The sequence below is a fragment of the Vigna angularis genome, chromosome 7 (assembly GCF_016808095.1).
Source record: "Vigna angularis cultivar LongXiaoDou No.4 chromosome 7, ASM1680809v1, whole genome shotgun sequence".
NCBI classification, from domain to species: Eukaryota; Viridiplantae; Streptophyta; class Magnoliopsida; order Fabales; family Fabaceae; genus Vigna; species Vigna angularis.
The window spans coordinates 29,135,230-29,147,196 of NC_068976.1; the positions used below are offsets into that span (position 1 = coordinate 29,135,230).

At 38.2% G+C, this 11,967-nt stretch overlaps 1 protein-coding gene across 1 annotated transcript; it reads right to left on the reverse strand.

Moving 5' to 3' along the window:
- Positions 1-8,894: 8,894 nt before the first annotated feature.
- On the reverse strand, positions 8,895-10,685 carry LOC128197878 (exocyst complex component EXO70B1-like). The gene has a single exon (XM_052880723.1). It carries the CDS (start codon positions 10,683-10,685, stop codon positions 8,895-8,897), a length of 1,791 nt encoding a protein of 596 aa, XP_052736683.1.
- Positions 10,686-11,967: the final 1,282 nt, after the last annotated feature.

Genomic DNA, 11,967 nt, shown 5'->3' on the forward strand with positions numbered 1-11,967 from the left:
GATTCCTCAGCTCTACTATCTCAGGTTCCTCATTCTTCCACGGTCAATTATCCTCCTAAACACCGTAAGGATAATTCCTCTGGAAAACCCTTATTATGTTCTCATTGTGGTGATTCTGGTTACTCCAAGAATCGTTGTTATGAAATCATCGGGTATCCAACATGGTGGGTGATGAGTGCATATTTATGCCCACATTTATGCTTTAAAATTCAAATTTTTGATGGGATAATTGTGCTTAAATGGTTGATTTTAAGTGAATTTGTAATGATTGGAATTGTTGGGTTTAGGAATTAAAAGGGACTTAAAAAGTGATTTTTAGTTGCATAAATTATTCTTGGAAATTCTTACGTTTATTTGTGCAGCTGAGAAAATAAGTTTTATTGGTCCAAATGGGAATTTAAGGCCCAAAATCAAATTTTGTTTGGAAAATAATATACAAATGGGCCGAACAAAAAGACTTTACCCTTGCACCTCCTAAAATCCTTACATACACTCCTATTTCTGAAACAGGCCAACAACCAAGCCCAAACACTAAGCCTTTTCTACTACACCTCCCTAAGTTTCTTATTCACACCCCTCCTAAACTAGACTCCACCAGATGATGCAAAAATCTTTGCTTTTAATTTGATAAAGAGATGAAAGACATAAAAAGAGAACAACTTAAATCAATAATCAAAATAAACAATTGCATTAACTCAATCTAACCTCAGAATCCATAATGAAAATACAAAAGAATAGCCCTAGATGCTTAGCTCTCCATGAATGAAGTTGAATACAAGATGAAAGAAAAGTGAGAGAAGTGGTGAATGAATGAATGAAGTGAAGTCCCTATTCTACCTCCCCTGGGTCTCTTTATATAGGGCTTGATTGGGCTTGGACTCTGAATATTCAGTTGACAAAATCTTTTATCTTATATCTTCCAAATAACTAAAAGTATTGGATAATTATAACATTATTTGGAAGATATTTTCTGTTGATATTCCCAAATTAAATTAATTCAACAACTGAATTTTATTTTTTTAGCTTTTCTGAATTTCCAAAATTACACATAAGCCCTGAAATTTCCTCTATCTGCACTTTAGCCCCAACTGAATTTCGAAAAAATTGCAACAAAACCCTTGTTTGACCAACCTTGACCAGATTCAAAATTGTTGACCAATTTTGACTAAGGAAGGGCGTGACCAATGAGAGCTTGCCACGTGGCAGCCCTCTTTCTCACCCAATTAGGGTTTCAGATTGGGAAAGGGCTTCCCCCTTTGGTCCTGCGGCAGCTGCTTTGCCTGGGATTTTTCTGCAGGTTGCTGATGATGCTGGCAGCGGCGTCTTTGACGGTGAAGGACGACGAAGGTGACGCGGATGCTGTTTGTGGTGGTGTTGTGGCGAAGATGATGGATGGTGGCGGCCATGGAGGAAGAAGAAGATGATCCGCAATTTCCATGGTGTTCTACGGTGGTGGCAACAATTTTGATTTCTATTTCTGGATCTGTGTTTGCTTTGAAGGTAGTGGAGAAGATGATATTTGGTGGCGAAGGTCGCGATTTTGATGGTGGTGTGGCGGCGCGGATAGGCGATGACAAGGTGGTTTCACTGTTGGCGGCGTGACTGGATGCAGTCGTGGCGGCTTGCGTCTTGTAGAGGTAAGGGTTGCTTGCGGTGGAGTCATGGCGGCGCGGCATGGTGGAGGGATGATGCTGCTCGCGGTGGAGGTTGGCGCCGCTGCTGGGGAATACGGTTAGTATTTTAAATATTTTGATTCTTATTTTTTTTTCCCCTTTATTTTTATCTTTATTTGTTTTTTTTTTACACACATACGTTTAATTTAGTTTGAGTTATTTTGTAGTCTTTAGTCATTCTTATTTTAGCAAAAATATTTGTTCTTGTTTTAATTAAGAATTTCTCTTGAGAAATACTTGAGGCTAATTTGAAGACACTCTGGCTAGGAAAGACTTGGTACTTAAGTTGTCCATTTTGATGCACCTCTCTTTCCTGGGAGTGGACCCAAACAAAGTCTCTCTTATATCTTATTTGAAATCTTTCTCTAAAGCAAGAACAAAAGAAAAAGAGAAATCAAGAACAGAGAAACAACTTCAAGCAAATTGCGTAGTACATGACTAGAGCTAACCTGGGAGAACTTTATCAAATTAACCCGGAAGTTGAAAGGAATTTGCGTAAGTTGCGGAGAAGTTTGAAATTTGGGTGTTCTACTGAGGGAACACTTCCTACATCTGAAACCATACCACCTTCATTATCTCCAGTCACAAACATACCATCCAATCCTTTGCATGATCCTAACCCAAACAATATGGCACAAAGAACCATCTGACAGTTAGCCACCTCCCACAATACAGTTATCCGAAGTAACATTGAATACCCTAATGAGGAGTAGGAGTTGAGACCTGACCTGTTAAATGCCTTACCAAAGTTCAATGGGTTATCAAGGGAGAATCCACACAAGCACTTGAGACAATTTCACATGTTGTGTGAAAACTTTAGATCTTCCAGGATCACAATAGAGAGGCTTAAAATGAGAGCTTTTCCTTTTACTCTTCAAGGAGCAGCTCAAGATTGGTGGTATTATCTCTTTGCACGGATCACAAACTGGGAAACTATTGAAAGACTCTTTCTTGAAAAGTATTTTCCTGCATCCAGATTATCTGTCATACGTAGAGAAATTCAAGATATAAGACAGAGAGATAGAGAGAATCTTAGTGAGTATTTGGAAAGATTCAAGAAACTATGTGCCTCATGCCCGCAACTCCAAATGGAAGATTTTATTCTAAGCTTTTATGAAGGCTTAAGTCCTACTAATAGGTCATGGGCAGATGCTGCAAGAAGAGGATCTTTCTTAGACAGGTCACCAGAAGATGGTATAGATCTAATAGAACGGAAGGCAGTAGATAATCAACAATATGGCACAAGAGAAAATTCAGTGACTTTGTTGAAGGGAGTTCATGAAATTGATAATGGTGTAGTTGATGGAAAAAGGATAGATGAAAGATTGAATAAGCTAGAAAGCAAACTCGATCAGATTGCAAGCTTGTTTAAAACCTTAACTCCATAAATTGCTAAGAAGTGTGGAATTTGCCTTTCAACTAACCATTATACTGATGAATGTCCTAGCTTGGTGGAAACCACTGTGGAAAACCCATCTCAAGCTTTTGCTGCAAACATGTTTGGAGGAAATAGATCATACATACTTGGATCCAAGGTAATTGTTTATACAGATCATGCTGCATTGAAATTCCTTCTAAAGAAAGCAGATTCCAAACCAAGGTTGATCAGATGGATGCTACTGCTCCAAGAGTTTGACATTGAGATTCAGGACAAAAGTGGAGCCCATAATCTAGTAGCAGACCATCTTAGTAGGATTGAAAAAGAAGAAGATGAAATTCCTATTCAGGATGACTTTCCTAATGAAGTCCTGCTAGCATTGACTTCTGTAAAAGGTATGTATCCTGAACCTTGGTTTGCTGACATTGTTAACTATTTGGCTGTTTCAGCTATTCCTCCATCTTTCTCCAAATCTGAGAAAGCCAAACTGAAAAGTGAGGCGAAGTACTATGTATGGGATGAACCATTCTTATGACGCATTTGTAGTGACCAAGTTGTAAGGAGGTGTGTTCCTGACATAGAGATACCTTATGTGCTTGAATTTTGTCATTCATCGCCTTTTGGAGGACACTATGACACACAGAGGACAGGTAGGAAGGTGTTGGATTGTGGATTATATTGGCCTACCATCTTTAAAGATGCACGGAGGATATATGAAAATTGTGAGCAATGTCAAAGGTCAGCCAGATCCATCACCAGGAGGGAAGAGATGTCTCAACAACACATGCTATATTGTGAGGTATTTGATATTTGGTGTATTGACTTCATGGGTCCTTTTCCTTCTTTTCTTCTGGTTTTTCTTATATTTTGCTTGCTGTAGACTATGTTTCCAAATGGGTGAAAGCCATAGCTACAAGGACTAATCATGCTCGAGTTGTTATGAGTTTTGTCAGAGATATGTCTCAACAACACATGCTATATTGTGAGGTATTTGGTGTATTGACTTCATGGGTCCTTTTCCTTCTTTTCTTCTGGTTTTTCTTATATTTTGCTTGCTGTAGACTATGTTTCCAAATGGGTGAAAGCCATAGCTACAAGGACTAATCATGCTCGAGTTGTTATGAGTTTTGTCAGGTCTAACATTTTCTGTAGGTTTGGAATACCACGAGCCATCGTTAGTGATCAGGGGACCCACTTTTGCAATAAACTGTTAGAGAATATGTTGAAAAAGTATGGGGTGACGCATCACATTGCTACACCATATCACCCCGAAACTAATGGACAAGCTGAGGTCTCTAACAGAGAGATCAAGAAGATATTGCAAAAGCTAGTGAAGCCAAATAGGAAGGATTGGGCCGCAAGATTGGATGATGCACTTCGGGCACAACGGACGGCCTACAAAGCACCAATAGGTATGTCACCTTTCAGGGTTGTATTTGAAAAGGCTTGCCATTTACCTGTGGAGATTCAACACCGAGCCTATTGGGCTGTAAAAGCTTGTAGCTTGGACATGGAAGGAGCAGGGAAAGAACGAAAGCTCCAATTGCAAGAACTAGAGGAGATCAGACTCACAGCCTATGAAAACTCCAAGTTTTACAATGAGAAAACCAAGAAATTCGATGACCAAAAGCTTGTGATCAAAAAAGATTTCAACATAGGTCAAAAGGTGTTATTGTATAAGTCCAGTGTAGGGCTTATGAGTGGTAAATTACGCTCCAAATGGGAAGACCCATTCATTGTAACACAATTATTTCCCTATGGAGTAGTGGAGATCAGGGAAGAATCTTCTGATAGAATCTTCAAGGTTAATGACCATCATCTATGGACATTTAATGAAAATCAAGACATGCTGAACAAGACGATGGATGAAGTGAATTTGACCACTCCAACATTCCTTCCACCATGAAAGAGGTAAGTACCCTCACACTTTTTCTTTGCATTCTACATATAAGGCATACATTGAGGACAATGCATAGTTTAAGTGTGGGGAAACAGTGGAATTCACCAAACGTCCTCGCCGGAAAGTCTCCTTCAAAGCCCTCCATTCCTCTTCTGATGGTGACTCCTCTCCCTCTCCTCAAGCTAATTTTGTGTATGAAGGTATCCTAGGTAAAACTCTTGCTTTCTCTGCTCACTCTAGGAATTCTACTTGGATAATTGATACTGGCGCATCAAATCATATGATTCATGATGCCTCTATGTTAAACCATTGTTTCCCATGCAGTAAGTCCACCGTAACCACTGTTAATGGTGGTTCTGCCTCCATTACTGGTCAGGGTACCAATATTCTATCAAAAACTCGCACTATGCATTTTGTTCTTGTTGTTCCTTCTCTTGATTTCAATCTGTTATCTGTCAGTCAGCTTACTTCACAGCTTAACTGTAATGTGCTTTTTTGGCCCACATTTTGTGTCTTTCAGGACGTCCAGACCAAGGTGATTCTTGGCTATGGTGTTAGACGTGGAAATCTTTACTTCTTAGACGTCTCTGATGGTGGTACTGACTTGCATTGTAGAGCATCTGCTACTAACACTCTAGATTCTTCCCATTTTGGTGTTTGGCTTTGGCATAAAAGACTCGGGCACCTTTCCTTTGGTTATGTTCAAAAATTATTTCCCCATTTATTTTCAAAGTGTCATCCCTCTGAATTTCAATGTTCTACTTGTGAAATGGCTAAGTCATCGCATTCCTTTTTATCCCAGTTTGAATAAAAGTTGTATTCCTTTTCAAGTCATTCATTCTGATATTTGGGGCCCTGCTAAAGTCCCTTCATTTTCTCATTCTTATTATTATGTATATTTTATTGATGAGTGTACTCGAATGGTGTGGATCTCTTTGCTTAAACATAAAAATGATGTCTTTCCTGTTTTTCAGAAATTTCACAGTATGGTTCAAACACAATTTAATACTTCCATCCAAATTTTTCAATCAGATAATGACCTCGAGTATAAGAATGGATCCTTTTTTGAATTCTTAACTTCTAAAGGGATAAAACATCAAACCCCCTATACGTATACACCTCAGCAAAATGGACTAGCTGAGAGAAAAAACAGACAATTGTTAGAGGTAGTACGAGCTTCATTATTTGACATGAATGTCCCTTCCCATTATAGGGGTGAGGCAGTACTCTCTGCTGCCTATCTTATAAATCGCACCCCTTCGAGTGTTTTAGGTTTTCTCACCCCTCAACAGAAGCTTGAAATTTTTTTTTTCTATTCCTCATGTTATGAATCTTGAACCTCGAGTTTTTGGCTGCACTGCCTATGTTCATGTTCCAAAAAAACTACGCGGCAAGCTTGATCCTTGTGCTAAAAATGCATCTTTGTTGGCTATTCCGACATCCAAAAAGGATATCGTTGCTTTGACCCTCAAACCCACAAAATGCATGTCACACTTGAAGTATCCTTTAGGGAGTCCGAACCTTTCTATTCAGGGGGAGTCAACCCTTCTTCTTCTTCGAGGGAGATTCATCACATTGGAGAAAAAGAATTCTGCTTACCTCTACCTATGACTCCTACTCCAACTTCTCCTCTTGTTATGGACAGTCCACCAAATCAAAATCCTTCTCCTGAAGTCTCCACCGATCTTCCAGGTACAAATCTTGTCAATGCAATTCATCCTCAACAAAGTGAGACACCAAATCTACCTTACATACTAGAATCACCTATTGTGGACAATTCTAAAATACATCCCAAACCTACTATTGAGGTAACTTTTGTCCCTATTGTAAACTCTCCCACCCCAACTTCTTCTGACAATCACAATATACAAATCAGAAGATCAGAACGACAAAATAAAGGTATACCAAAACCAGTTTATGAACCAGATCTGAGAGTGAAAGTAAAGTACCCTATTAGTAGTTATATATCATCTCATAGATTATCTAAATCATATGCTCTAACGATTGATCAATTATCCACTGTATCTATTCCTAACAGTGTGCAGGAAGCATTAGAAGATCCTAGATGGAAGCAAACAATGAACATAGAGATGGAAGCACTTCAGAAAAATGGAACTTGGAAAATAACTTCTTTACCAAGTGGAAAAAAGACAATTGGATGCAAATGGGTATACACTATGAAGTTAAAAGCAGATGGAAGTGTTGATAGATACAAGGCAAGACTCGTGGCAAAGGGATATACACAAAAATATGGGGTAGACTATCAAGATACGTTTTCTCCAGTGGCTAAACTCAACACAATCTGAATCCTAATTTCCATAGCAGCTAATAAAGATTGGCCCCTGAAGCAATTTGATGTAAAGCATGCTTTCCTGAATGGTGATTTAGAAGAGGTGGTCTACATGGAGGTTCCACCAGGAGTACAACTAGCACTTCAAAAGAGAGTGTAGTTTGCAAATTAAAAAAGGCTTTATATGGCCTTAAACAATCACCCAGGGCATGGTTTGGAAGACTCACGTTAGGAATGAAGAAGTTTGGGTATAAATAAAGTAATTCAGACCATACCTTGTTTATAAAGAATAACAAAGGAAAAGTGGCCATACTTATTGTCTATGTAGATGATATGGTGTTAACAGGAGATGATGTGGAAAAAATGAAATTACTTGAGAAGAGACTAGCTGTTAAATTTGAAATGAAGGATCTAGGACAACTAAAATACTTTCTTGGCATAGAAATTGCAAGATCTGAACAAGGAATTTTTCTATCTCAAAGAAAATATATTCTAGACCTTTTATCTGAGATTAGAATGTTGGCTTGCAAGCCAACTGATACTCCAATTGAAATGAATCATTCTCTTGTTGTATATCCAAACCAGATTGAGACGGACAAGCATAGATACCAGAGGTTAGTAGGAAAGTTAATTTATTTGTCTCACACTAGACCTGACATTGCCTATTTTGTGAGCATTGTAAGTAGGTTCATGCATTCTCCTAGTGAAGAACATATGACAGCAGTATACTGTATCCTCAGATACCACAAAGGTTCACCAAGGAAAGGTCTATTATTTTCAAAAAATGATAAAGCTTGCATAGAAGGATACACAGATTCGGACTGGGTTGGTGATAAAACTACAAGGCAATCAACTTCAAGGTATTTTACATTTGTAGAAGGTAACTTAGTCACATGGAGAAGCAAGAAGCAAAAGGTAGTTGCAAGATCTAGTGCGGAAGCTGAATTTAGAGGTATGACATATGACATTTGTGAGTTTCTATGGATTAGGAGCATCCTAGCTGATTTGGGAATCAAATATGAACAACCAATGAATATTTTCTGTGACAACAAGGCTGCAGTAGAAATTGCACATAACCCGGTTCAACATGATAGAACCAAACATGTTGAAGTGTATAGACATTTTATTAAGGAAAAGCTAGATAATCAAGAAATTCAAACTCCATATGTTCGGTCTGAAACTTGTTGATGTATTAACAAAGGCTGTTTCAGGAAGGATGTTTGCAGAAGTCATTAACAAGTTGGGCATGAGTGATATTCATGCACCAACATGACGGGGAGTGTTGAAGATAGAATTTGAATTTAAATTATTGTTACGCTTAGTTAGGAACCAGTTTTAATTTTATAAGTTGTTTTCTGTTTTATAAAGTTGTTTCCTAATTTTATGTATAAGCGGTTAATAGTGCTTATATATTTGTACCTCATTTGAGAAGAAAAAATGAATGAAGAGAGTAGCAATTATTTTCGGAATTATTTTAACAATTTCAAATATACGGACCAATAAAATAGTGACACGTAGTCTATTGTCCAAAAGTTTCTAAAAAAAGTTGTTAACATGTCATGGTCCTAAAAAGTAAGATGAATGAGTGACCCAAAGTTTACAAAATGTTTGTGTTCTAAATCCTGACAAAACTTCCTTTCCTTTTCTTCAGCCCTAAGCAATTTTTAGAGAAAACAAATGACTAAAGCGATCTTGAATGTTCTGAATTCCATACCTAATGAACTTATAAGCATCTTTACCAACAACATCATGAATCATTCCAATAAAGGTCCCATATGTAGGCAACAATGTGTTCTCTACGGATTTTACCACAACTTCCCTCAGCTCATCATCAAATATTAACCACTCAGACTGAGCTTTGCATATCTCATTGAACTGCTGGTTGAACAATTTCAGCTTCTTTTTCATAGACTCTGCTAGCAGTTCTCTACTGCTTACTTTCAAAAGCTCCAATATCTTATCCCACGAGCTTCTTTGATAGAGTTCAATGTGCTGGTTGATCTTTGACTTGTACCAACCTTGGCCTAAAATCTCTCCATATATATAATCTTCCCCAAATTGTAAAAACATCAAATTATTTATCATAAAAACATGGCCTAATGCTGGGTCTGTGTAGCTTTTGGACTTGGCTTCCAAATTTGTGTCTAAAACTTTTATTATTCTAGCTACCTGATCTGAAAATGAAGATATTCCTCTTCTAATTGGGAAAGTCTCATCATCTGTGAAAACTTCTCTCAGATAATCCATCACTCTGTGGGTTGTTGGATGAATCCCACCATTGGGAACAGTCTCCTTAGCCACTTCACGGTGAATGAGACTCTCCAACTCAACAAAAACACCCAATCTCTTCCCAACAAGAATTGCACCATTTCTGAGTGATTCGCTAAACAGCTGACCATAAAACAGTGAATCGAACATTGGAATCAGATCAATCAAAGTCTTGAACACGTTGGGAATGACATGGACCAGATGGTAAGACCATTGATGATTCTCAGTTGCTAGTGTATTCACAAATCTTAACAGACTGATACTCAATTCAGTGCAAACCTCAGCAAATGAGATATCTGCATTGTAAGACTCGGGGAATACGTGAGCACAGAGAATCCTTTCATTGGGAAACAGTATTCTCACGGTTATGTTCAAAGCTTTTATCAAACTCCCTATCTTCTCCATCTTGTCAAAGTCCTCCACATTGAGCTCTTCAATTTCCAGCCCGAGTTTTGATAAACACTCCTTTAGAAACAACCTCCTACAACTGCTGTACAAACTGCGGCACTCATTCTGAAACATCAGCTTCCCGGTGTAACGAAGTTTGTCGATGAGGTCAGACGGTAACATGTCTTTCACCAAGTTGTCGTCAGCTTGTATTTCCGGCACTGCAATCTGATCTTCATTCACAACATTAGCCTTAAGGTATCCACCCACAAGCTTCAAAATTGTGTTGATAACCTTTTCATTCTCCTTTTCAAGCTCTTCTATATGACTCATAAAGTCTCTCCTGGCAAGAACTCTACGACTATTGCCTCGTTGTAATGGTGAACCAAGAGGGATAGGATCAGCTTGGGGAGGAACAGGAACATGAACACGTGGTGAATCAGGTGGAGAAACACTACCAGTGCTTACTTGTGATTGTGATTGTGATCGTGGATCAATGGTAATGCTTAGAAGATCATATGAGCGTTGATCAGTATCTAAAGTGGAATGGAGAATGTTGAGGGAATAACTGAAACACCCTCCGACAATGATCAACCATAGTTTAATTTTCATGAGCTGCACTATTAGAACTCCACAGAAAAAATACATGAGATCAACCTTGAATCCAAAGGGACTAAAAGTTGATAAACCCAAAGACATAATAGCAAATGCAGCATTCGAAACTACGCTATACACATCTGGTTTTCCTTTCACTTTTGTACCAACGAAATAGGAGTACACAGAAGTCATGATCAAAATGAAAAAATCTGAATTAGCTTTCAACGAGGAAGAGGTAGGGCGTTCCCTTGTGCTGGTGGACTTAGATAGAAAGAAGATGATGCAAAGAGTAAAAGCAATATAGAGTAATATTTTCCACCATTTCCACTTTCCGAATAGTTGACTGAAAGAGGAGCTGAGAGCGAAATAGAGAAGTCCAACAATACATGAAAAAAAACAAGCGAGTTTCCGTACCTTTGGCTGTTGCAGCCATCCCTGAATTCTCATAAGCATGAGCACTGTGTTCTTCCTGGACCATCCAAGGTTTTCGTTGGTGGAAAGAAAGAAACTGAGAGCCACCAATTCCAATTTTGAATTGGTATTTCACATTTTGATTGAAATATCATCAAGCAAAGGGAATGTGCTTTTACCAAGTCTTGGTCAACCATAAAGCAAGCCGTGTGTTAGAGAGAAAAATAATGTTGAGGTCCCTGCTGATGCAAATGCTGAAATGGATGGCCATATGGAAGATATAATGCACAAGGAGACAAATCCAGAGTTAGTTACTGGAAGGGGACAGCTGGCAAACAATTACGAAATCAAGAAACTAAGAAGGAGCAACAGAAAGAGAATATCAAATAGGAGGTTACAGGACTTGGGAGGGGCATGAAAAATCTGTGGTACAATTCCTCCTCTTAGATTCTCCATTCTCTCTCCTGTAACAAATCCTCTAAATCTTACATTCTTTTCTCAGGTGCTATATCATGGAAATAAAGCAGTAACGATGGCTAGCCTATCTGTTAGATGGATTCTGTTTTTAGAGTTGATCAGAACGTGTGGCAATGTTTAGAATAATCCATTTATGATTGTATTGAATTTTTCTTCATTAGAAATATACAATCATTGCAGTTTTATTGCAGAGTGTTTGTTAAATTTAATTGTTGCATAACACCGTGTCCCACATCGACAGTGCATTTACTTCACTCGTGTCGAATTTTGAAAAAATTAATGTTTGACGTTTGGTTTGGTTGACGCATGCTGGATAAATAGCAAGTTAGAATGATAGTATACTGCATTAGTATTTTCTTGTCAACCCTTCCATGGCTGCTGTGACCACAAGTGTTATAACTGATTCCTTGTAAATTTGAACCACTTTTAATGTCTACTTGGAGTTCAGTTATCACTTTCAACGGATGAGAAGACAAATTCTTCATTGTTCAAATCTTGTCTCTACCTGAGACTGATCACTGATATCGTTACTGATATATTAACACCGAAAATCACTTTACAACTACAACTTTCTAACAGTAAAAAA